The following is a 27680-nucleotide window of genomic DNA, read 5'->3' on the forward strand; positions in this document are numbered from 1 at the left end:
GTGATTTGGATCTGGAAGCGGACCAATACAAAATAAAACTGAATGATTCAGACATCTTTTCATTTGCACAATTGATTTTATTGTATTAATTTCAATATATGAATGTTTAAAATCCATGCATTGAGGGAAGAATACTTTACAGCTCATCTGTGGACCCCAACCCCAACCCTAACCGGGCGTCACCCACAGGACAGCATACGTCAGCGTGTGACAGGGTGCATGACATGATGAGACACCCAAATGTCGCCCCTGGATTTTGAACATTCCAAAATCCTGGCGCAACAGGGAGACACCGCGCGTCACTACATGAGTCACGTGTCACGACCCGACAACCTCTTTTCAGGTTGTCGCCAAAAATGGCGCCCTTAAATCCCTCACCCCACGGGAGGGGAAGAGAAACTGCAAAGCCACCTACCCGCGTTTGGACCATATCCCTCCAAACCTGTCCTATTCATATACCTGTCTCTGTCCCTATCTTTCTATCTGTCTCTGTGTCTCTCTCCGTCTCTGCTCTTTCTGTCTCTCTCTGTTTCTGCGACTCTGTCTCTCGCTTACCAGTTCTCCCCCACTTTTTCATCTGAGACCCACCCCGAAATGTGGGTATTGATACTCCCCCTAATGTTCCAGTGTAGTGCCAAATAACAGCCATGTTGCTGAAAGGGTTGTTGTGATATAGCATGGTGTTCCTGAAGTCCCACACCAGTAGAGCGACCCAACATCTGCACTCTCCTTGACCTCGTCCTTACCATACCGGCAAGTTCAGTTGAGGCTGAGCGAGGATTCAGCCGGCTGAAGCAGCTGAAGACCACCATCAGAAGTTCCCTCCAGGACGACCAGGTGACGGACCAGCTCCTCATCATGTTGCATGCCAGTAACAGCAAGGACCTTGATCCCCTTGTGGCATGCAGGAGGGTAGAGGGCAAGGAGGCCTGACACGGGAGAAGACCCAGCTGCAGCATCTGCCTTGGGACCTCACCCTGACAGTGACAAGTCTGATGAGGAGGATGCTCTGCTCGAGAGTGACTCAGATGACAATTAAAGTGACTTTTACATGTATTTGAACAGCTCTGTCTTTACTTTGCTTTTCAGGAGATGGTTTAAATATCAAGCAGAAAAGTTACACAAGTTCTGACAAGTATAATATTTCTGTTCATTTAAAGTTGATATCCACCGCCTCAAAAAAAAAAAAAATAACCACTTCAGCCATTTTTATTGCCCTTCTAGGCAATCTCACTTGCCAAGTTCCATGATTGATTCAATATAGTCAACTACTTCCATGACTCATCTTCTTAGTGGGCACAGAGTAAAAGAGGTACTATGTACATTCAAAAGTATGGTGTAGGTCTGGTCAGATAATAATAATAATAATAATAATAATAATAATTCAGTAACAAGTATATTACAAGAAAAAGAAAATCAAAGTACACTTCCATTCTCTTTATTTCTGTTAAATTACAAAATTGTAAAGCAGAAGGGATATATTATGTATCTATGTTCCCCTCTTGATGTTGTTACTGTGTCCACCTTCAAAGGTGTCAAACAGATTGATTCAATTCTTTATCAACTTACCTTGCTGTGACTGGGCACAACAGAAATTGATGATTGAAGATTCAAGAGGAAAAGACCCATGCTATGACCATGTCATGATAATTTTCGGTCCTTCACAGAAAACATGCTTGCGTCAATTTGTAGTGTGCATGGTTAGGCATATATATTACCATGGTCAAGGATGTATTGACAGAGGTTGATCATACGCTGAATAATCCAACCACATTTTTGTTTGGAAGTGGAAAGAAATAATAGAAATTGCATTCATTGCAACGTGTAAAAATAGTTGAGATACTGTATTATAATATTGCTGCATTGTGGTATACATCATGCCTTGATTGGTCAATATGTTTAGTTTGTGACATTATTTGAAGCAGAAATAATATGTGAATGCTTCATTGAGCATAATTCCAACTGGTAACTACGCACTTCGTCCGAGCACATTATCGCACGCGTCATGCAAGCAGTCTTTAAATGACCACCTAAAATGTCTTTGGCAACCTAAAAAGCTGCCAAGGTTGCCCGGCTGGCAACAGTGAAAAAAAGTTAAGTGAGAGCCCTGCATTGCATCAGGAAGGCTGAAGGCTCAAGGATGCTTACCACCTTGGCATTTCCCTTTTCTCCTTTTACTTCAGTGAGAAGGTAAAGGAGCTTGAAAGCTTGGGTGTTCAGACTTAAGAACAGCTTCTTCTCCCTGCTTCCAGATTCCTGAACCAATCACCTGTTTCATACCCCTTAATCAGCAGTGCTGCCATGCATTCTCATTCTAAACTCTACTTCATTCCATTACGACATTATTGTACTTTGATATATTTTGCACAACTGTGAACAAGAAGTTTCATTGCACCTTGGTGTCTCTTGGTATTCCTCTACACCATCTCCTTAGGTGCCCCAGTATTAAGTTGTGCTTTAAATGATAAGCTTTCAGTTTAAGATACTGTCCTGCTGTCAGTAACATCATTGCATAAATATGCATTTAAAATGCAGAGATGTTACATAAATATTTTTATAATTACGACAATTAATTATTACTGACTGTATATTTATTTACTTTGAAGTAATGAGAACTATTCAACCCCTCCCTCCCTCCTTCGTGAACAAACCAATGGGAAACTTCCAGTGAATGAAATTTATGATTTCTGAGTAGGAAGTTTATGAAATATACAGATTAAGCCACATGTGAGGACTAAAAAAATGTGCATGAACTAATATGCACTGAAGAATGGAATTGCTGGTGAGTGGGTTGGTGCTCGTCACATTGTGCCTAACCTACTGAGGGAGCTGCTCTTTTGCCCTGCCCCTGCTGTCGGAGCTCGCTTGCTCAGACTGGTTACGTGTGTTTCTCTGACTCGGGCACTCACTCACTCAGACAGAGCTGCTCTCCAGGCTGCAGCTGGAAGTGGTCTGTTCAAGAAGATAACACGGGAGTTCTTGGTTCAACATTTCCACCCCGTAAAAGTGATTTCTTTCTTTCTGCATCCTGAATCCAGCCGGGACTCGGTGTTCTGTTTGAATCGCGGGATTTAATGTGCATCCGTGACTAAAGCAACAGCTTGCTGGAGGGGGAGAGAGAGAGAGAGAAGGAGAGAGAGAGAAAGAAAAAGGAAACAAATCGCCGAAGAGCGGGGGTGAGGGGAAAAAGTGCAGCCGCCCCGGGAGGGAGAGTGTGTGAGCCGGGGTGAAGGGGGGATCGGGGAGTGCAGTGTAGGGCAGGGAGGGGGTCCGGGTGGGGGAGGGCAGGGCAGGACAGGACAGGGCAGAGCAGGTCAGGGCGATGGCGCTCCAGGCTCGGGCTCTGTACGACTTCCAGAGCGAGAATGTGGGGGAGATCTCGGTGCGGGAGGATGAGATGCTGACCGTGTACAGCGAGCACGACATCGAGGGCTGGCTGGAGGGAACCAACAGCCGCGGCGAGCGGGGCCTCTTCCCGGCCTCTTATGTGCAGATCCTGCGGGGCAGCGGTGGTGGTGGTGATGCAGAGCCTCCCGCCTCCCGTTACGCCAACGTCCCCGGCGGCAGCGGCGGCGGCTACGACCCCCCGGCGCCCCAGGCCCAGGCCCAGGCCCAGCCCCCCGGCGGCTTCGCGCTGCCCCCCCTCCCCGTCGCCAGCACCTTCTGCCCGCCACCGCCGCTGGTGCAGCCGGGGGGCGGCCTGGGGGGGCTCCAGCAGCATCTACAGCAGCAACAACAACAACAACAGCAACAACAGGCGGCCGGCAGCGGCGACGACGACGACTGGGACGATGACTGGGACGACAACTCGACGGTGGCGGACGAGCCGCTGGCGGGGGCGGCCATGGCGGGGGGAGGAGGAGGATACTCGGATTTCGACGGGACGGGCCGCTACAAAGTGAGTGTGGGGAGCGGCGGGAGAGCAGCCTCTGGCTCCGTCTCGTCCGCAGCCTCGGCCAAGAGCACGGCCACGGTGGGCAGGAACCTCAACCGCTTCTCCACCTTCGTCAAGTCGGGCGGCGAGGCCTTCATCCTGGGCGAGGCGGCCGGCTTCGTCAAGGATGGCGACAAGATCTGTGTGGTGCTGGGCCCGCACGGCCCCGAGTGGCAGGAGAACCCTTACCCCTTCTCCTGCTCCATCGACGAGCCCACCAAGCAGACCAAGTTCAAGGGCATCAAGAGCTACATCTCCTACCGCCTGGTACCCAGCCACACCCAGAGCCAGGTCAACCGACGCTACAAACACTTCGACTGGTTGTACGGGCGGCTGGTGGAGAAGTTCCCCGTCATCTCCGTGCCCCACATCCCCGAGAAACAAGCCACCGGCCGCTTCGAGGAGGACTTCATCTCCAAGCGCAAGAAGGGGCTGATCCTGTGGATGAACCACATGACGAGCCACCCGGTGCTCGCCCGCTGCGACGTCTTCCAGCACTTCCTCACCTGCAACGACGAGAAGGCTTGGAAACAGGGCAAGCGCAAAGCCGAGAAGGATGAGATGGTGGGCGCCAACTTCTTCCTCACCCTCAGCACTCCGCCCACCCCCCTGGACCTGCAGGAGGTGGAGAGCAGGGTGGACGGCTTCAAAACGTTCACCAAAAGGATGGACGAGAGCGTGTTCCAGTTGAGTCACACTGCCAACGAGTTTGCCAGGAAGCAGGTGGTCGGCTTCAAGAAAGAGTACCAGAAAGTCGGCACCTCTTTCCGATTGCTCAGCCAAGCTTTCGAAATGGACCAGCAGACCTTCTCGGTTGGACTCAATCGTGCCATCGCATTTACTGGCGACGCGTACGATGCTATAGGAGAACTTTTTGCAGAACAGCCTAAACAAGATATAGATCCTATTGTGGACTTACTAGGCCTTTACCAGGGCCACCTGACCAACTTTCCTGATATTATCCACGTCCAGAAAGGTATCTATACTTTTATGCATATTACTCAAGTTTACTGTAACTCCTGATACAAAAACACTAGACTTATTTCCTGATCTAAGTAATTTATGTGATTATAGTATAGTACTTTAACCATACCAGACCAGTAAATGTTGTGAATAAGGTCATAAGTAATAGGAGCAGAATTAGGCCATTCGGCCCTTCAAATCTAATCTTGGCCGATCTATCTCTCCCTCCAAACCCCATTCTCCTGCCTTCTTCCCATAACCCCTGACACCCATACTAATCAAGAATCTATCTTTACTTTAAAAAATATCCATTGGCATGGCCTCCACAGACTTCTGTGGCCAAGAATTCCGCAGATTCACCACCCTGTGACTAAAGAAATTAATTTACTTCCTAAAGGGATGTCCTTTAATTGTCGGTCCAAGACTCTCCCACTAGTGGAAACATCCTCTCCCCATCCACTCCATGTCCTTGTGATCTAGATTATAACATCTACCATATATAAAAAATATTTTTGTAAACTTGACCAAGTCAGCTTGATTTGGTGGCTGCATTCAAGCCAAAGGTAAAATCTTGACTTTGAAAAATTTGAGGACGTGATTTTTGCTCCTCCAGTGCTTCACTCACATGCTGACCTTTTTGATGAGATTATGGGTTTGTGGTTTGTGAAACCTTGCACAAATTTCCTGCAACATCCGCTAAGTCACAGTGGTGATTTCACAGCAGAAGGACATCGAAAGGTCAGAGATTATCAAAAACAGACACAAAGTGCTGGAGTTAACCAGCAGGTCGGGCAGCACCTCTGGAGAAAAAGATGGGTGACTTTTTGGGTGGGGACACCCCTTTTTCCTCGTGCATGCTTTTTCTCCAGAGATGCTGTCTGACTCGCTTGAGTTACTCCAGCACTTTGTGTCGATCTTTGGTATAAACCAGCATCTGCAGTTCCTTGTTTCGACATTTGGATATTATCAGTGTCCTCTAAATGCTGGAAAAAAGGACATCGCATTCAGTTTTTCAGTTACATTTCAAAAAAGTGTGCTTTCCAAAACATGTTTTGATCTTTGTGTTGACCTGTCAAATGACTGCCACATTTGCCCACTTTGGTGGTTTTGCACGAATATTTGGCTTTGAAGTAAAAGTGGTACTTTAGTGCTGCTGTTATGTGCTGGGGTGTTTCGATAAATTAAAGGCACCATATCAATAAAGTTCAGCAAAAGTTGAGCGATATAGCTATAACAGGATTTGCTTGATTACTAAAGTATTTCTATATGTAAAATGGACAACAGAAACTGGTTTGTTGACTTTAAATTGACTAAACCCAGCTGATTGTCAAAATTAATCGAACTGAAATCTTTAATAACATTTGTTTTAGTTTTTCTTATTGTGTTAGTAAGTGTGTCAAAGGTTATGGGGAGAAGGCAGGAGCATAGGATTGAAGGGGAAAGTTAGATCAGTCACGATTGAATGACAGAGTAGACTCGATGGGCCAAATTACCTTTTCCTGCTCCTATGACTTATGAACATGATTGTGTACATAGTTTAAATACAATTTATTTTAAAGTCTGTGTTGGAATGTTAATAAGTGCAACATGTCAATACTCTACAACATTGGACAGTCCAACCCTACCAAGGTCTGTAAAAGGGTTCTGGATTGTTGAATTTTAGTGTGTTTCAGAATTTGATAAATGGCTGCATTAAAGACAGCCTATTAAAATTAGTATTTAAGATCTGTAAAATGATTGGTGGACTCGCTGTTCCAAGATGATGAAACCCACTGCAGTTATATACTGTTTTTCTGATGTCAAGTCACAATTTTATAAAAACCTGTCATAATAATACTAAATGGATAAGCATAGATGTATGGGTGCAGAGCAAAGGCTCTGAATTTTTCAATAGCCTGCTTGAATCTAATGAATAACTTGACTGAGTCTGTTGACTATAAAGTTCTGGACCTTAATCTATTCAGAAGATCCAGGGATTACCAGGCTTTCATAGCTAACAACCTACAAACTATTTAGTTGCACCAATTTTAAACTTCTAAAACCAAACCTTAAAGACAATTGGATTGCTGGAAGTTTGTTTAAACTTTTAAGAGTAAAGATAACTTTTCAAAAAAGAATGTGCAGGCTTTCTCTATTAATATTTGCTTTTTTTGCCCAGTTCTTAATTACTATTCTCTATTCTCCAAATTTTTTGACAGTTTTATTTCGAAAAGATTAGTTATTTATTATTTTTTTCATGTCATTTCTACTTGCCATGCAAGTATATGCACCTGAAGGACTGCCTTGAAAAATAATGTGAAGGCCTTTTTGTTTAGATTGTCAGGTGAGCTGTAGGGAGATACACCAGATGGTTGAATCTGGAGCAACAATTCTCTACTGCAGGAGCTTTGCAGGTTGAGCAGCATCTGTACTGAGAAAAACAGAGTCTCTTCCCCACCCCCGAGATATGCTGATCGAGTTCATCCAACAGATTAATGTTGGATTGAACTGTGTGTGCAGTGAAGACTTGAGCATTTATTGTAATTATTTGAGGTAGTTTGATAGTGTTAAAACAAGTAATTATTGTGCCATGTCATTAAAGATTTCAGCTCGATTAATTTTGACAATCAACTGGTTCTCGTCAAATTATAGTCAACATACCAATTTCAGTTGTCCAGTTTACATACATTGCAGCTGGTTTGGAAATCTTAACTCGTGTCTCTCACTTTGTCAAATTTAAGGCTTATGTAGGGTCAGAACAGATAGTGTTAATCCACACTCTGCATTTCCTAAGAATATTTCAAAATCAGGATGTAAAGTGTTATGATTCTTGATCTTCAAGCATCTAAAGAAGCGACTAAGTTTATAATGTATTTTGTATTACACAAAATATCCATGCAAACTAAAACTGAAATTGGCTGATCTATAGCAGCAAGCTGCTGAGTCAGGCTGCTGACATAACCTCATCTAAATGCTTACGTTTGTTCAATTTGGATAACTGAGCTGCTGTTAGCTTTGAAAGATGGTAACCTCCCATTTAGCCTAAAAACATTGCATGAATTCACATCCTTAGCATGCAGAGGAAATGTTTTTTTTTTACCCAAAACAAAAAACCCTTTTAAGTGAGGCATAATGTGGCAATGCAAAATTGCTCACATTTACGAGATAGCCATAATAATTGAAAACTTGTTTAAAATCTTTACATCTAATATTCTGGGCCAGTAAGTGTGTGTTTGGGAAATGCAAACAGTGTGCTATTCATTTACTCAAAAGCTTTGGTTTGAGAGGGGAAGAAACTCAATTATACCAGATGGGATGACAGTGCTGCAAAATAAAAATGGGATTGGAAATGACATCATAATTGGGAACAGATGGCATGGTGAAGGGGAGATTCCTCGTAATCCCAAGGGAGTTGAATGTGCACTAGTAGTTAACTAATTGTGAAGTTTAAAATAAAAAACCTCTAATATAATCTGGCTAATGTAATGACTCGACCAATGTTAATGATTTGTATCTTACTGATTGCAAATGTCAATTGGCATAATTGTGAGTCATAAACTGTAATCTATAATTTTAATATTTTTTGATAATTGAGATTTAATTAATCATGAGGTAAGCAGCTGATTGAGAATGGGCAATGCAAAACACTGGGCACTGTTTTCTCTTGCTCCCCATGAAGTTCACAGTTTATGAACATACCTCTTATTTACAAAATGACCGTAACTTCTAACTGTATATCTTCTAACCGTTCAGAAGAATAATGTTCAATGATTTGTACATGAATTACATTTGATTAACAAATTAAAAAAAAAAAGAAACTCTATGCCTTTTACAATTCTTAATGTTGCTCATACAAATCACTTGAGTTGTAGCAGAGAAGTTAACCTGTGGTCCCTGTCCTGTAGAATTTTTTTTAAATTTCAACATCTTCACACACTCGAAGGTTCATTTATAATTTATTTTATTGAGATTGCCACTGTTTTTAGAGGCATTGTTACTTGATAGATAAGGAAGCACAAAGTCTAGCGTTCAACTAAATTCAGCTGATCTAAAACCAAAGTTTCAGCTCATAATGACAAAGATGAAGGCAGCAACTAGAAACTGATGTTTAAAAAAAAATGACACCATCTCAATGTTGTAAGTAAAAGGAAAATAGCATTATAAACAGGCGTAGACTATGAGATCTCATTTTCTGCTCCTTTGGGATTTCAGACTGGATTTAAGCAAATTTGAAAGTATACGTATTTATCTTTTGGGTTGCTTCATGTAATAAAGTCTGTATTAAATGTATTGCTTTAATTTGACATTTTGTTTGTAAAAAGAGCTATAAAATAAGTTTTATAGCTCTGAAGAAGGGTTTCAGCCCGAAACGTTGCCTATTTCCTTCGCTCCATAGATGCTGCTGCACCCGCTGAGTTTCTCCAGCTTTTTTGTGTAACCTATAAAATAAGTTAACTTGGTCAGTAGTATGATGTAGTCTTTAAAGTCTTGGTACAGCAGTGCTGAGCAATTTGCATTCGAATCCTATCATGTCAGACCAATTGGGGACAATTTGCATATCAGTGACATCTGAAGAATTGAATGCTCTACATTATAATGAATTTTAATAGTAGTCAACTTGGTCATCAATGTTTTTTTGTGTGCAGTGTTTATGGAAAATATATTGAAAGATCATTTAGATTTTGCATAAGACATTGAAATTCATTCAGCCTGGGTATAGCAAACCATCTCTTCCACCCCAACCCATTCCATTTTGTTTGACTAGAATGTTCTATGCTGTAGATTTTTCTTACAGTAAATGATTAGAGATTGGGTATCAACCGTGTTCAGTGTGGTATATTCAGATGGTGTGGACTGAATCAGGGTTGTGAGAATCAGAGATTAAACCATCCAACTAAATTGTTGCTGTAGATTTTATGCAGTCTTTCTCTATTCCTTCCTCAGCACTTGGACTTGCACATATCAGCTATTTATTCAGTCTTGTTTTTCCAATTCTTTTTCAAATTCTTAACAAAATGGAAGTGCCAAAGCATCTTTAAGATCCTTTCACTCCTGGCAGTATCTAAGGTACAATGAAACAATAGTCAACCTAATCTCAGACCTTTCCCCTAGATCTGCTCAGTCAGTAGGATAACTTTGTTGCTGTTCTGTGACATTGACAGTTTGGCTTCTGTCTCCCGTCATCACGTTTTTTAAAAAGAAAACGTTTACCCTCTTTTTAATTTTTGTGTCTTTCCCAGTTCGGGATTGTGCAATGCTCTAGGAGTACTCCTATTAAAGTTCATTTAAGGGTATGCAAGTATAGTGAGTGGTCATGGTTACCGGAATAAAAAAACATAGCAACCTATTCAGAAGTTTGAACTTGAAACAACTTCCATTTATTAACTCGGAACAATGTCCCAGGGTGTTTCACAGATGTAAGCGAGAGTGAATAGCAAGGCTATTTTGCTAAATAATTTATGGAACTCTTAGAAATATTTCAGCGTAATATATCTAATTATTGTATCAGCAGTGGTGGTACTATAAACCTGACAATAAAACTGAGAATTGTCAATGATGATAGTTATGGATTCAATTGAGCTTGTATTGTTCAACTATTTATTTAGTTTTTAAGTTATAACAATTTTAGTTGTATTTAATCGTTCGCAGCATAAGGGCATTATTGACAATGTCAGTGTTTACTGTCCATTCCTAATTGCTCCTGACCTGAGGTGAGTGCATCTCAATCTTATAAACAGAGAAATCTTGAATTGTGAATGTGGAATTTCAAAGAGCCCGGGGTGTTCCCTGCCCTTCTGTATCCTTCTGAGATTGGACTACCTACAACACCCATCATGAGTACTAATAATACTATCTCTTCAAAATTCTCTACATTCACTGGAATGGTAAGCAAACCATTGTCAGTGTTCTCTCCCAGGCCACCAGTCTCAGTATTGATGTCATTGTCAGTTGGCAGGCCATGTTATTTGCATGTGATACAAACACTCTATTCTGAATTCTGTAGCAGAAAGATTGCCTGGTGGAGTGAGGGAAGGATTCAAGGAGAAAATAAAATGTGCCTACTGACTCTTGAGAATCTCGGGGCCTGTGACCACTATGTTAAGGAGGAGTATTCTGGGATGATATTGAGATTGTATGTGCATGAGGAAGATGCACATGTCCTTGTGTGAATGACAGAAGTGCACCACCTCACAAACTAACTGCCTGTCCAGATGTTACAGATGACTCATCAGCCATGTAGACTCAATAGCAGCAGTGGAAGGAAGTCATTCTCAATTCTGAGGGGCTGCCAAAGCAGAGGTTATAAATGTGCCGTAATATGCTGATACTGGAGAGAGTGGTTAGTGAAAACAATGGTTAGTGAATACATTGATCATGTGTGGAGCTTTGTTCCAGATGTGTGGGATTTTGTTTTTTGTCTAGACTAAATTGTCATTACACCCTAGAAAGACCGCTGTAAGTGTCTTTCTACTAGGGGTCAACAGATATTCTAGCGACCTTAGTCCCAACAGTTGCCCACTGTGTGGATGCAGATTTTACTTTTGATAACTTGATCTGTCTGAAATTTGCCAAAAATGGATCCCACTTCCGCTTCTGGCTTGTTAACAATTCACTGTGTATTTGGCAACGAAGAGCATCCATGGAGGCAAAGAGATAGTCAATGTTGTGACCCTGCATCAGGACTGAAGAGTGCTGAGAGAAGATTTCCTGTATAAATGGGTGAAAGCGAGGGGTGAGTCAAAGACCGATAGATGATTCTTAAGGGGCTGGACAGGCTAGATGCAGGAAGATTGCTCCCGATGTTGGGGAAGTCCAGGACAAGGGGTCACAGCTTAAGGATAAGGGGGAAATCCTTTAAAACTGAGATGAGAAGAACTTTTTTCACCCAGAGAGTGGTGAACCAGATGGAAAGGGAACAAAGGATGAGAGAACCTATCCATGGACTGGTACAAATGGCAAAGGAACACTGGGATAGAGGGCATTGCCTGAGAACGGGGTAATAAGAATGTTGGATACAGCCATGATCATATTTATGCGGTGCAGGCTCGAAGGGCCGAATGGCCTACTCCTGCACCTAATTTCTATGTTTCCTATGGGGGTGAAACCAAGTGAGATGGAATCCAATGGGATAGGGGATATGGAGGATAGGATGAGGGGCAGAAAACCAGATGGAAAGGGAACAAAGGATGAGAGAACCTATCCATGGACTGGTACAAATGGCAAAGGAACACTGGGATAACACATTGCCTGAAACTGGAAAATAAGAATGTTCATACTATTTGGTTTTATGCTACAACTAGACCAAGGGGGACCTGTGGGTCCCGTCCCCTCAACGTGCGGTTGCGGTGGGGGGGGGGGGCCTGCGGCATCACGCATGCACGCACACACACACGCCTACACCCCGCACGCATGCACACACTCACATACACACCCCGCACGCGTGCACACATGCCACACGCACACACTAGCCACCCCCCTTGATATTGGAGAGAGGGGGGGGGGGGGGGGGGGGAGTAGGAGGGAGGGGGAGAGAGTAGGAGGAGCGGGGGAGAGGAGGAAGCGAGCAGGGAGCAGCAGTGGGCAGTGGGGCGGGCGTTAACTAAAGGACTGCGAGTACAGTGGCTTCAATCCAGTGCCCGGGGAGGGGTCGTCACAGGGGAGGACGGGCGGGCTCCTGAACGTAATCTTCTGCAAAACCGCCGCCTAGTCTAAGTTTGGGCTTGCCAATGCAAAAAAATATATCACTCCCAAGCACTGAATGCGGTGGACTAGTTTGGAGCAGTTGCTGTGAATTTCTGCCTCTCATGGATGGGTGGTTTAAAAGACTGGATGGCGCTGAGTGTTACATCTCTTAGCAGTTGAAGGGGAAAATGCCAGAGATGGAGATGAGGAACAGCAGGAAATCAAAGAAAGGGTGGTCACCAGGAGAGGGACGGAAATGACTGATGGTGGGATCCAGTTACAGTGGTAGAAATGGCAAAGGATGTATAGTGGATGCAGTCGGTCCCTTTGCCTCAACAGACATGGCTCAATTTGCTGAGTTCCGCAAACTGTTTTTTGTTGCAGCATATTTCAGCATCTGCAGTCTCTTAGGTCTTTTCAATGTATTCACACTCTTGTAAGGGCAGAGTTCCTAATTTGAATGAGATTTGAATTTCACATGTAACCTCTCCAAACATTTACAAAAACAGTTTTGGGACGATCTGCCAATCCCAAGTTTGCCAGTTGCCTCCTTTGCAATTTTGCTATTTTCAGTGTTATTTTGGGAACCACATGCTGTGACACAACAACATTTCAAGATCACCAGTGATTTGAATTTCCAATCAAACAAATCATTTTAATGTCAATATAGAGGGTTTGGAACCTGAAAATATTAACAGAGTGATAAGATCACCCCTTTTAGACACTCAAGAAATAATGCTGAAAATACAAATCAAGATGTACAAATTTCTATGGAGAGCAATGTGGTTTAAGGTGTTGGTTGGTGACCTTTATTAAAATTGAACTATGTAAAGGCAGACTTTTACATTCTGCCTGCAAAATATTTGATACTAAAGCCATGTAAAACTATTTGTTTTTAATTTAGACCTTATGTGGAACTTGATAATCCAACTTAATTGGATTAGGTATGAATAAGGTAAGGCTAAATTACATTCCTAATTACATTCCACAATAGAGCCAGGCTCTGATCAACAGGTGCAGCACATGAATGACTATATTCATGTATGGAAATCAGATTATATTCATGCTGTTATGCATACATATAGAGAAAAACTCAGAGAAACAAAGCAAAATTTGGACTTCCATCACTGTTCTGCACAAATAAATCAATCAACCTTGTTCAAGAAGGAACTGCAGATGCTGGAGAATCGAAGGTAGACAAAATTGCTGGAGAAACTCAGCGGGTGCGGCAGCATCTATGGAACAAAGGAAATAGGCAACGTTTCGGGCCGAAACCCTTCTTCAGACGGTTTCAACCTTACCCTTTGAATATAGAAACAAGACGAAAATAATGCCATATATTCAATCATATATGGTCCAATGAAATTAAGATATATATGTAAAAATATATATATGGAAACAGGCCCTTCCGCACACAAAGTCCACACCGACCAGCAATCTATCATACACCAATTGCATCCATCACGCCAGGGACAATTTACAGAAGCGAATTAACCTACAAACCTGCACTTCTTTCGGATATGGGAGAAACCAGAATACCTAGAGAAAACCCGTGTGGTAGTAAGGCAGCCATTGTGTCATCCCATTAAATTATTTTTTCTGTAATATATTTATTATGGTGTCACGTGAGTAAAGATGAACACATGATTCTGATTTCTGCCCTTAGTTGGATAACAGTCATTGTGTTTTATGGCTGGTTTTCAACCTCTTCAGGCTGAAGGTCTCGACTCGAAACATCACCCATTCTTTCTCTCCAGAGATGCTGCCTATCCTGCTGAGTTTTTCTAGTTTTTAGTGTCTATCTTCAGTTTAAACCAGCATCTGCAATTCCTACCATCCGGGAGGCGCTACAGGTCTCTCCGTTGCCGGACCAGCAAGTCCAGGAACAGCTTCTTCCCTGCGGCTGTCACACTACTCAACAATGTACCTCGGTGACTGCCAATCACCCCCCACTCCCCCCTCCCCGGACACTCCACCCACAGGAAAAACACTATGTATACATGTAAATAGATTTATTTATTAAAATCATATTCTATGTCGCTCTTCCAGGGAGATGCTAACTGCATTTCATTGTCTGTACTGTACACTGACAATGACAATTAAAGTTGAATCTGAATCTGAATCTTCCTACACTATTTGTTAAGCAAAACAGACCCTATTCTCATTATATAATTTTGTGAACAGCATGAGAGCATGCGAATTTTGTGAAATGCGTGAGTCTCACGCTCAATGCGTGAGAATTGGCACCCCTACTAATAATGCAAACATTTTCTGCAAGTTCCAATTGTTTGGACAAAAATCACATTACTGCTTTATAACAGTTAAGTTACTTTAAGACCATTTCAGAAATTATGGTAGTCAACAAAAAATCAACTAACAAATTAAAGCAAACTAAAAAAAAAAACATGTTCCCTTTCCTGACTCTACCTCATAAGTACTTTAACGCTGTTAACAGAGCAAAGGGATATTAATCTCAAGAATCAAAATGGGGAAAGTGAGGTCATTCTAAGCCCATTCAGATCTGCATAGAGTTATACAACATGTACATGGCTGGCCCAATTTGTCCATAATGATTAAGTTGGCATTCTGCGTGCCCGGGGACTGGCTGCCGTTCCCAGATCAGCTTGCATCCCAGGGACTGGCTGCAGTTCTCCGGTCGGCTCGCTTGCCCCGACCCTGCGAAAACGAGTTGGAAAAAAAAAACGCGTGTGCCGTAGGTTGCCGATCCCTGTCCTAGATGTTTGGCCTCATTGTGATCCCCTCCCCCCATGTTTTACAACCAATTCACCTGGTTAGTTCTATCTCCGGCTGCTTCATGTTGTCGGCGGCTGCACATCCAACCAAGAAAGAAGAGAAGAGAAGAGACACGACATCACTCACAGCCGCCAACTGACGCTCTTCCACAGACCGCACAGATCGCTCTGATGTGGCGCAAAAGAGACAAACTGTGCAGGGACTGACGACAGCGTGAGAATTCTGTCAAAGCGTGAGAGTTGGCTGATGCGAGAGTTGGCAGCCCTGTCTAAGGCCAGGATGTCACGCACAAAGCGTGACAGTTGGCAGCCCTGTCTAAGGCCAGGATGTGACCACACACACAGGGAGACACACACACACACAGGGAGACACACACACAGGGAGACACACACAGGGAGACAGAAACACAAGCGCGCACACACACACACACACACCTTCCTTCCCCCTCCCTTCCTCCGTCCTCCCCTTCCTCCCTCCTGCCCTCATCCCCCTCTTTCTCCCACTCCCACCCTCATTCCTCACCCTCCCTCTTCCCCTTCTCCTTTCCTTCCTTCATCCCCTTTCTACATTCCCTCCCCTTGTCTCTCTTTGCCTCATCCCCTTTTTTTCTTTCCCTTTCTCTCTCTCTCTCTCTTTCCCCCCCTCCCTCTCTCTCCCCGGCGGCCCAATGGGGAGTCTGGCGGGCATGGTGTAACATGGATTGGCGGCGCTGGCGCTGCCATGTGAGTTGAATGGGAGGGAGGGAGCGAGGTTGCAGCGGCGGCTGGCAGCGCAGCGCTCATAGCCGGCAAACAGATGCGCTGACACCCGGCGGCTACACATCCAACCAAGAGAGAAGAGACACGACATCACTCACAGCCGTCAACCGACGCGCTTCCGCAGATCGCTGTTGTGGCGCAAAGAGACAAACTGTGCAGCAAAGATCGTATAGCTCCGCTATAGGAACCTTGCTGTGCAGGGACTGAAGACGGCGTGAGAATTTGCTGTGTCTCACGCTCAAAGCGTGAGAGTTGGCTGCCCTGCATTCTGGATCAGTCCAATCAGGGTTGTGTTGTCCGCAAACTTGAGAAGTTTGACAGAGGAGTCTGTGGAGGTGCAGTCATTGGTGTAGAGAGAGTAAAGGAGATGGGAGAGTACGCAGCCTTGCGAATGTTCCTATGCTGTGGGTCAGCGGGTCCGAGATGTACTTTGCCATCCTCACATGCTGCTTCCTGTCTGTCAGGAAGTTGGTGATCCCTGACAGAGGGGTTCAGGCACAGTCAACTGGGAGAGTTTGGAGTGTAGTAGCTCTGGCACAATGGTGTTGAATGCAGAGCTAAAATCTACAAACAAAATCCTTGCATAGGTCCCCTGTCGCTGGAGGATGAAGTGCAAGCTTAGGTTGTCTGTATCATGCACTGATCTATTTGCAAACTGCAGGGGATCCAGCAGGGGGTTTGTGATATTTTTCAGGTGAGTCTGCACAAGTCTTTCAAGAGTCTTCATGATTGCAGTGGTCAGTGCGACAGGCCTGTGGTCATCAAGACCAATAATCCTTTGGCTTTTGGGGTATGCGAACAATAGTGGAGATTTCGAAGCAGGCAGGAACAAGTGGGACTTGGGGCTTCAGGTAATTATGCAATTAATGATTCTGCAAAACCAGGCACAGTAATCTATCAGCTTGAGCCTGGCAGTCAGCCAGAAAACTATTCTTGGCTTGTGATTTTGTTAGTCTTCGGGAAAATTAGGGCTAGTCGTAGTATGTCTGTTTACATTTGGTCCTGTGATTTGAGAATAAGCTCTACAAAGTTGGCTCCTTGGCAAGATCCAGAATTATTGGCACACCCTTTGTGATGCATCCAGCAAGGAAATAGAGTTAAAACATACAAAAAAATCCCAGTCATACCATTTGGTAGAATAATAGCTATTAATGTAACAATTTCACAAGAGACTTGGAATAAAGCCATGTCTAGAATGAACAGACTGGAAACTTGGATATTGTAGAGATAAGAGCAAGTTTGTTGCTTCTCTTAAGGACTGGATATGAAGATTAGTGTGCTTTTGTATCTGAAGCTGGGAAAAGTGTTTGCTAAAGCCCCCCCATATGTCAATTTACTTTATTTTTGTCACATTCACCGAAGTAAACCATTTCCTTTTGATATTTATCAAGGGGCCTAGTCTTGCTTTAGCTCCATTTCTCATTCGACGTGACATGTTTATATCTAATTCTTTGTTAATTCTGTGAAAAGTTGTTTGATTTGGTTGTGTCAATCTCCTTTTTTGGAAATATTTCTCTCATGACAAGATTTCATAATTTCTTGCAGTTATGATCTAAACTAATTAATCAATTATATATTGCTTCAAGTCAACCATAATGACTCGCCTGTCCTTCAAAATCATGTTATTACTTTTATTTCATAATCTGTTTCTAATCTTTTTAATTGTATTAAAACTGAAAAGGGCAATCATTAAGTAATTGTAAAATAATGTGTAAAGATCAATTTTTGCCCATGTTAGACCTTTGTCAGATAGTATGAAATGCATATGACTTAAAATAAACATGATTAACAAGAGAATTTCTTGAGCAGATCCCTTTTCTCTTTGTAACTTTTCATCCCCTCTGTCTGGGGCTCAGTGAAAAATTACCGACTACTGAGAATACTTTTGCAGATGATGTGAGCATGTGTACAAGAATTTTGAAATGTTTTATAAAAAAACTTGTAACTTTCATCCCCTCTTTTGTGGATTTTTCAGATAATGAATGGGGCAGTGTTGGCTTCATTAAATATTCTCTAATCTGGCCAATGAGCCAGGCAGTACCTGTTGGAATTTTTTATTTCAATGTCAAATTGGACACAGAAAGCATTTAATTCAGCATTGTGAAGAGTTTTTGTTCAGCAATAATATATATTTTTAAACCATTATATTTTGTTAAATGACTTTCCATTAGTACTAAATTTTCTTTTGGCCATCGGAAATGGCTGCTATTAACTGGACAGCTTTATACGGGGGCAGAATTTAGAACTTTTAACACTTCTGCTTGTGTACAACGCTCACCTCTTTAAATTGATTATATCTGCTATTGTTCTTAGATTTCACCATTTCAATACTACACTATATTGTGCAAGTAGCAGCCAAATTTTACATTTGCAGGTACTTGTGGGGCTAGTATTTAAATACATTTTAGTCCAAACATTTGGAAGCACATATGAAAATAGTTAAAGTTGACATTTTTTAAGAGATAATTAAAACTTTTAAGTTTTAAGGGAATTTTATGTTAAGGAGTCATCTTGGATTGAAGGCACAAGGCACTGCATATGCTGGTTTACAAAAAAGCCCCAAAGTGCTGGAATAACTCCGTGGGTCAGGCAGCATCGTAAATATTGGCGTTCCTAATAATAGATGCAAGCTGCCAGTCAGTGGAAAGCTTAGGTTGTTTATATTGTGGAGTGGAGTTGTCCAGGGATGCCAGGTTTCTGGGTCTGCTCTAGGATACTTGTTCAAAAAGACAAACTGAATTCTAGTATGATCCCACAGAAGTGAGATCTGTACTACGGCAATGTAAAGTGAGTATAACAAAGCAAGTTATTCTGTCACTTGGTGAATGGACACTCAATCGCAGAAAAATAATTAAATTGAGGTTAACTTGATCAAGTGTAATAATGGATCAAGCATGTGTTGTTCTTTGTTCAGGAAGGAATTGCAAATAGAAGGTGTATATCTTCTATTTACACCGAAGATAGACACAAAATGCTGGAGTAACAGGCAGCATCTTTGGAGAGAAGCATCGACCTGAAACTTCACCTTTATTGAAGCTCTTTTATTACCAAGCCAAGTGAATTGAAAGCTTTAGAGACTAGATATTTGTGTGTGTAATATCTGATAAAACATAGTTGTAATCAAAATCTTCGCTTTGGATTCTCTAAAAGTGATCTTCGGCTGACCCTATTCTGATTTTTTTTTTAAATGTGACCAGCCACATAGCCACATGTTGTAACCAATTTTCAAATCTGGACATCAATGCCATTTGATAAGATTGCTCTAGTAATAATTTATGCTATTATTATCTTGCTGACTTCTTAATGTTGACTAATGAAAATTGTTTCACATCAATCTTTTTATTTGCAAAAATGCTCAGCCCCTGGGATAAAGTTTCTCACGTCAACCTACATTGCATGTAACTTTTTTTATTCTGCAGCTGTATTCTAATTCTAGTTCTCATCAGGACAAATGTTCTCTCATTAACTGCCCCATCATTATGCCTCATGTGCATCTGTGCACCTCTTTTTTGTCATGTGTACCAATTTATAAGTTCCGGAAGTGGCGGCGCTGCCCAAGCAGCTGCGGCTCGCCTGCAGTCCTTCTGTCTTTTTTTTTTCTTTTTCTTTTGTCTTGTTAGATGTATGTTTTAGTTTATTTTTAGCTGTGGGGGGTGGGAGAAACTTGTTTTTAGTCTCTTCCTTCGGGGGCGATGAGACCTTTTCTTTGTCGTATCCCCGTCCCCGTCTGCGCTGAGGCCTAATCGCGGAGCTGCCGGCCTCCAAGTGGGACCGACCTCGTGGCTCCGGAGGCAGAGTCAGGGCTTACCATTGCGAAGCTGGCCGACTTCGGGTTTGTGGTGGCACTGTGGCGGCGGCGGCCCAATTTCGGAGCCTCGGAGGCTTCGGCCGCGAGCCCAGTGGACGACAACGTCGGGAGCTCACAGGTCCCAGGTTGTTGACCAATTCTCCGGAGCTCCCGCAACAACAGCTTCATCTGCTGGACTGGAGGGTGGCAGCTTCGACCGCCCCGGGCTGCGGAGTTTGAACCGGCCCATTCGCGGAACTCGGATTCGGCCGCGGGACTTACCATCACCCGGCGGGGGGCCCAACATTGAAAGCCTGGATCGCCTCAACGCAGAGGGAGAACAAGGAAGGAAGAGACAAGGACTTTAAGACTTTTGCCTTTCATCATAGTGAGCAGGTGTCTGGTAGACTCACTGTGGTGGATGTTAAACTGGATTAATTGTGTGTTCTGTTATTTTATTTTCTGTATGACTGCAAGGTATGCAATTTAGTTCAAACTGGAGACAGTTTGAATGACAATAAAGGATACTTTACTTGTTTTATCTAATTTCCATGTAAAATATCCATACATAAATACTATCAAGCCATGGGGAGCAGTGTTACAGCTACAGAAAAAGTGCAGATAAAAGAGTGCAAAAGCATGTACTAGATCAGGGGATCATGACTTCATCCTTAGTTTATGTTGGCGGCTTTCCCGAGGCAATAAGAAGTGTCGGCGGAATCAAACGAGGGTGGGGAAAAGGTTGGTTTGTGTGATGTACTAGGCAGAGACCATAACTCTCTGTAATTTCTTGAAGTCTTGCGTAGAGCAGTTGTCAAATCAAGCTGCTTAAGATGTTTTCGATGTTGTATCGATAGAAATTAGTAAGAATCAATTGAGGAATGCCATATTTTCTTAATCTTCTGAAGAAGTAGTGGTGGTGGTGTGCTTTCTTGGACCTATGTGATTGAAACGGGACAAAATGATGTATTTACGCCAAGGAACATGAAGCTCTTGGCAATGTCCACTTCAGCACTAGTTAATGTAGTTCACCCACTGTGCTCTCCGAAGTCGACCAGCTCCATCATTTTGCTGACATTGAGGGGGATGTTGATATGTTGTCACCATGTTATTACTAAGCTTTCCATCTCCTTCCTGTACACCATCTTGTCATTATGGGTTATCCTGCCCACTACAGTGGTGTCATCTGCAAACATCTAAACTTGAGCTAGGGCAGTATATGGCTGCACAGTCATGAGTGTATAGGGAGCTTAAGGTGCTAAGAATGCATCTTTGTAGGGCACTAACGTTGAGAATTTGTCATCTATATCACTGATTGTGATGGGGCTGGGACCCCAGTTGTTTACAATTATATATTAACGATTTAAACGAGGGAATTAAATGTAACATCTCCAAGATGACACAAAGCTGGGTAGCAGTATGAGGTGCGAGGAGGATGCTAAGAGGCTGCAGGGTGACTTGGATAGGTTGGGTAAGTGGGCAGAAGCATGGCAGATGCAGTATAATGTGGATAAATGTGAGGTTATCCACTTTGGTGGCAAGAACAGGAAGGCAGATTATTATCTGAATGCAGTCAGATTAAGAAAAGAGGAGGTGCAATGAGACCTGGGTACATCAGTCTCCGAAAGTAAGCATGCAGGCACAGCAGGCAGTGAAGAAAGATAATGGCATGTTGGCCTTCATTGCGAGAGGATATGAGTTTAGGACCACGGAGGTCCTACAGCAGTTGTACAGGGCCCTGGTGAGACCGCACCTGGAATATTGTGTACAATTTTGGTCCCCTAATTTGAGGAAGGACATTATTGCTATTGAGGGAGTGCAGCGTAGGTTCACCAGGTTAATTCCCGAGATGGCGGGACTGGCATGATGACAGGTTGGGTTGACTGGGCTTGTATTCACTGGAATTTAGAAGGATGAGAGGGAATCTTGTAGAGGAATCTTAGGGTTAAGAGAATGGAGGGATATGGGGAAAAAGTTGGAACTGATTTTGGATGATCAGCCATGATCATATTGAATGGTGGTACTGGCTCGAAGGGCCGAATGTCCCACTCCTGCACCTATTTTTTTTAAATGTTTCTATGATTGCAGACCTTTGGTTAGGATGTCAAGGATTCAGTGGCTGAGGCGCAGGTCCAGAAGTTTTTCAGAGCAGCTAAATTATTGAAGACGGAACTGTAGTCAATGAATAGGATTCCGACATTGGTGTCCTTGTTATCTGGATTTTCCAGGGATGCGACCATAAGAACAGATTCAGCCATAGAATCTGCTTGATCATGGTTGACCGATTTTTCACCCTCTCAACCCCATTCTCCTGCATTCTCCCTGTAACTTTTGACGCCTTTAATATTCATGAAATTCATTAAAAATACCCAATGACATGGCCCACCACTGCCATCTGTGACAATGAACTCCACAGATTCACCACCCTCTGGCTAAAGAAATTCCTCCTCCTCTCCATTCTAAAGGTATGTCCCTTTGTTGTGAGGCTGTGGTTCTAGACTCGCCCACTATTGAAAACATCATCATCTCATCCACTCTCTCTGGACCTTTCATTATTCAGTAGGTTTCAATGAGATTCCTCCCTCAGCCTCACTCCTACACCCATGAATGTAGGGGCCAAGAGAGTGTGTCTATTGTGGATCTGTTGTATTAGCAGGCAAATTGTGGTGGATCAAACATGTGTGGGAGGTTGACCAGACCGAAGTATTTCTTGGTGGATGTCTGATCCATTTTGCGGTAGTCATTAAGGCATGCTGCTTTGCTTTAGTATTGGCATAATAGTAATTTTCTTAAAGCAGGTGGGAACCTCTTAATGGAATAGAAGGAGGTTAAAGATATCTGTGAATACAGACCTGCTGGCAAGCATAGTCTTTGAGGACATGGTTGATGCGTTTAGCCTCACTCTGACAATTGAGGAGTCCTATTGTAGCTACGGATATCTCCTGTATGCATTGTTCTAGATGTGGACTCTTATACATTTGCGAGACGTAGACTGGGCGATCATTTTATTTAGCACTTTCGCTCAGTTCGCCTGGACCTACCTGAACTGGTTGCCAAACATTTTAATTTCCCTTCCCATTCCCACACTGACCTTTCGGTCCTGATGTGCTAGTGGCCAGAGGATCTGGGGTGACGGAGGAACAGAAGAAAATCCACATTAGGCAGGAAATGGTGATGGGTAAACTGAAGGCTGATAAATCCCCAGGGCCTGGTGGTCTGCATCCCAGGGTAGTTAAGGAAGTGGCTCTAGAAATCGTGGACGGATTGGTGATAATTTTCCATTGTTCTATAGATTCAAGATCAGTTCCTGTGGATTGCAAGGTAGCTAATGTTATCCCACTTTTTAAGAAAGGCTGGAGAGAGAAAATAGGGAATTATAGACCAGTTAGCCTGGCATCGGCGGTGAGGAAGATGCTGGAGTCAATTATAAAAGATGTAATAGTGGCACATTGGATGGCAGTAACAAGATCGGTCTGAGTCAGCATGGGTTTACGAAGGGGAAATCATGCTTGACTAATCTGGAATTTTTTGAGGATGTGGGGAAGGACATTCTTGCTATTGAGGGAGTTCAACGTAGGTTTACAAGGTTAATTCCCGGGATGACGGGACTGCCATATGCTGAGAGAATGGAGCTGTTGGGCTTGTATACTCTGGAGTTTAGAAGGATGAGAGGGGTTCTAATTGAAACATATAAGATTATTAAGGGTTTGGATATACTAGAGGCAGGAAACATGTTCCCAATGTTGGGGGAGTCCAGAACCAAGGGTCACAGTTTAAGAACAAGTGGTAAGCCATTTAGAACGGAGACGAGAAACATTTTTTCTCACAGAGAGTTGCGAATGTGCAATTCTCAGCCTCAGAGAGCAGTGGATACTTTCAAAAGACATATAGGTAGGGCTCTTAAAGATAGCGGAGTCAGGGGATATGGGGAGAAGGCAGGAATAGAGTACTGATTGGGGATGATCAACCATGATCACATTGAATGGCGGTGCTGGCTCGAAGTGGCAAATGACCTATCCTGCACCTATTGTCTATTGTCCTAGGCCTCCTCCATTGTCAGGGTGAGGCTAAACGCAAATTGGAGGAACTATCTCATATTTCGCTTGGGCAGCTTACAATCCATGAATATTGATTTATCTAACTTCAAGTAACCCCTGCATTCCCTCTCTCTCCATCCATCCTGCACCCAACTTCACCAGCTTCCCATTCTCACCTTGCAAACTGCTAACAATGTCCTGTTTCCTTTATCATCATTACTTTTTTGCATATCATTCATTCATTTGTTCTATAACTCTCTACATCACCATCCAGATATCTAGATTCCCATTTCCCTGATTCTAGTCTGAAGAAGGGTCTCGACCCAAAGCATCACCCATTCATTCTCCAAAGATGCTGCCTGTCCCGCTGAGTTACTCTAGCATTTTGTGTCTATCTTGAAATAGAGAATTGTTGCTGGTGATAAATGGCACACACATATCTATTCAGGTGGTTTGTGTTTTAATCTTGCCCACCCAAAGCCATCTATTTGTCTTCCTGAAGGGTAGCGCCTGCAAGGAATATACTCACGGAGATGTGTAATTGATGTATCACAGCATGATTGCTAATTCAAGTTTATTTATGGTAACAAGTTGGAAATTCGGTTTAATAACAGGCATTCAAACATGGCCCGCAGTTAACCCTGAGAGAAGCAAACATGAGCAAATCTAATTGTAAATACATTTCTTTCACCTGTATATTATTACATGAATATCTATTTCTTAAAACAGTGTGATTTGTGGTTTTGAAATTCTGCGGTTAACATTATTTCTCTGTGGGGCTCCATTTAGGGGAGAGATGTTTAACCAAAATGACAATGTTTTTGTGCTGGTAGTCACTTATAGGACTATTATTTCACGTTAGACTTTTTATAGAAATCAAGATTAGTTTACTTAGAGGCTTGTTTGAATTAAATATCCAGCGCTAGCTTTAGTTATATCATTTGATGCTTTGCTGTATATCTATGCAATTGCATTAGCAATGTTCAGCAATTGAAAGGAAGCAGTTTGCTTCAGTCCACAAATACCCTTGTGTGCTTAAATAAAACTAATATCTGTATTTGACGCATAGTTTTTGGAGTCACCCTGCAATTTGTTCCATGATGTTGTTTTGCATTAAATTATTATGCAAAACTGCATTATAATTTATATAATGCTGTTATATGAATAGCATTATATTATATTAAAAAAAATATTATATATATATATATATATATATAATATATTTTTTAATATAATGCTATTCATATAACAGCATTATATATATATAAATAAATTTATATATATGATATAAATAAAAATCATTATTTTTATTCAATAATTTAAAAAAATCACCTGGTTTATATTTAAAGCAGTTCAATTCCTTTTCGGTCGAGAGCATAGTGCCTGTGGAAACTGGATTTTGTTGGAGTAACTAGATTCTTAGCGTAACTAAAGCTTGTCTTTTTGAGCTATCAACTTTTGCTAAGAACAATAAAGAGTTACTTTTTTTACTGTATTCATTTTGCTCAATTGTTTCTTTAAAATCCATGTACAAAGACAAACTGTTCAATGCAAACCTCTCCATAAATGTTTCATGATTTCTAGAATCATTATGGAGCTTATATACTCTTCTTTAAATTTGCCTAGTTGACTGACTGTGTGATTTCTGTTTGCAACAGGTGCTCTCACCAAAGTAAAGGAGAGTAACCGACATGTGGAAGAAGGGAAGATGGAGCTACATCAGGCAGACGGGGTCCGTGATCGTTGTGACACTATTTCCTTCGCCACGTTAGCAGAAATCCACCATTTTCACACTATTCGTGTATCAGACTTCAAGACACAAATGCAGCATTTTCTTAAGCAGCAGATTCATTTTTACCAGAAGGTGACTCAAAAATTGGAGGAAGCCTTGCAAAAGTATGATGGTGTTTAAATTCTGAAAGTCTGATCCATTCTTTCGTGGCCTTTTACACCTAAACAATGCAGGTGACCCGCAGGTGGTCAAAACGTTCATGGATTAGCCCTGATGTTGATTACATTGAGCTTCTGATTTGGGTGATCTGGCATCAAAGTTTGTTGAGCAATCTTTTGTATAAAAAGAAACACATGGAGTTCAATTCCTGGCAATTTATTCCAAATTGTGTGGGAAAAGGAACTGGGAGGAAAACTATTGGAATGTTATGTACTGTATGCTTACACTACCATACTAACTTTGTTCTGCAAAATGCAGTATGTGTATACTATCTAAATGTTTTGCTTTATTTAACAAAGCTATCCGGGATATTATTAGACCCAAAATCCTGTGCATGATCCAAAAACAGGACGGGCGGGTGGATGAATGCATTAAATATGTTCTCCATATGGCCTGTTCTAACTGCTGAGGAAGCCAATAGACTTTTTGGTTTGTTCTGTAATGAAACGTAAGGGTTAACACATTGATGGATTCCAGCCACAGCAACTATGCACTCATGTGCCTTTTGAGTCATGTGTCTTCTGTAGTTTTAATAAATGCTTCTGTTGAAGGCAGAGGATATCATGAATGTCCTCTACTTGAATTGCTCCAGGGAATGAAGAAAATGATCCTGACCTTGACTTGTCAGGGAAGGAAGACCGCATCACTCTGGGTTGATGGCAATCACAGTAAATACTAATGAAGTTTCACTCAGGAAAGCAGGGGATGCTATTTATTTATTAACACAACTATAATGCTGGCATGAATGGCCTGCAGGCTTCAGAGTGACTTATCCACATTGATTGGAAATCTCCAAGTTATCAACAGTTGGGGAGGACTTTATTTACATTGTGAAAGTATGTGGGAGCATTCTTTTTTTTATTTTCCTCAACATCTTATGTCTGTGGATGTCTTGGGCTAACAGAATATTGGGATATTTGACTACAATAATTTCAAATTGATGGGAATTTCACAAAGAATTAAAAGTAATAACGGAAAAATTACTTTACCAGCTGGAGTTTTCTAAATTCCAAAATGAGAATGAAAGAAAATTAAATTTATTTTTAAATAAATATACACAGAAATTGAAACCCCTGTTTTTGACAAATCAATGAAACCAATCCATTCTGCCTTATCTCTCCCTTATTCTACACCTCCCCTGCCTGGGTTGTCTACAATGCCTTGTGTGTAGCGCATATACTGACAAATTGTAATGTGTTGCTTGGTGGGAGTTGTTGCAATCCATTGTATCCTTTGAATATAGTAGCTGACAAGGAGTTATTGTAAGCTGTTCTGGGCAGAACAACCAAAGAAGAGGCAGTTTTTTGAGACTATCTTTCATCTGGAAATGAAGGTATTATATTTCATACGAATATGTTAAAATTGCACCAAATCGTAAAAGATTTGAGAATCAACTAAAATTATTAATTTAATTTGGCAATCAACTGCGCTGAAATAGCATTACTGGTCAATGTACAGTTATTGCAGTGTCATTGGCTAAAGGAAAACTTACTGAAGAACTTTTGTGCTACTGGTCAAAATGTCACATTATGTAATGATCCTTTTAGTCAACTGGTGCTTTGCTGCAGTGCACACTAAATAGCCATAAAGTGTTTTTACAGAGGATATGTGTGGGAAACCCGAGGATCTGAAGATGTTTACAGCTTTTTGTATTACTTGTCATGGTTCCTCATCTGCGACAGTTTGAATACCACAATCTGTAATAAAGTGATGGTTCATTCATAAAAATTGTAACAATGTCAGACTTTCTGTGAAAGTACAGTTTATACAAATCAGCACAGTTAAAAGCGATTTCATTGTATGCAATATAATAGATTAAAAAAGATTACCATAA

At 42.1% G+C, this 27680-nt stretch overlaps 1 protein-coding gene across 1 annotated transcript; it reads left to right on the plus strand.

The window, feature by feature from the left end:
• The first annotated feature begins 3288 nt into the window (after window positions 1–3288).
• Window positions 3289–27680, plus strand: snx18a (sorting nexin 18a). The gene is made up of 2 exons (XM_055634114.1): window positions 3289–4910; window positions 25554–27680. The coding sequence occupies exons 1-2, from the start codon at window positions 3323–3325 to the stop codon at window positions 25805–25807; spliced, it is 1842 nt and encodes a 613-aa protein (XP_055490089.1). The 5' UTR covers window positions 3289–3322; the 3' UTR covers window positions 25808–27680.

This window comes from Leucoraja erinacea, chromosome 1 (assembly GCF_028641065.1).
Source record: "Leucoraja erinacea ecotype New England chromosome 1, Leri_hhj_1, whole genome shotgun sequence".
Classification (NCBI taxonomy): domain Eukaryota; kingdom Metazoa; phylum Chordata; class Chondrichthyes; order Rajiformes; family Rajidae; genus Leucoraja; species Leucoraja erinaceus.

Bases quoted from the DNA above. Each gene is read 5' to 3' on its own strand.
- snx18a (XM_055634114.1), top strand. From the start codon at position 3,323: ATGGCGCTCCAGGCTCGGGCTCTGTACGACTTCCAGAGCGAGAATGTG. The intron at 4,911-25,553 runs GTATCTATACTT...TGTTTGCAACAG, and splicing joins TATTATCCACGTCCAGAAAG to GTGCTCTCACCAAAGTAAAG.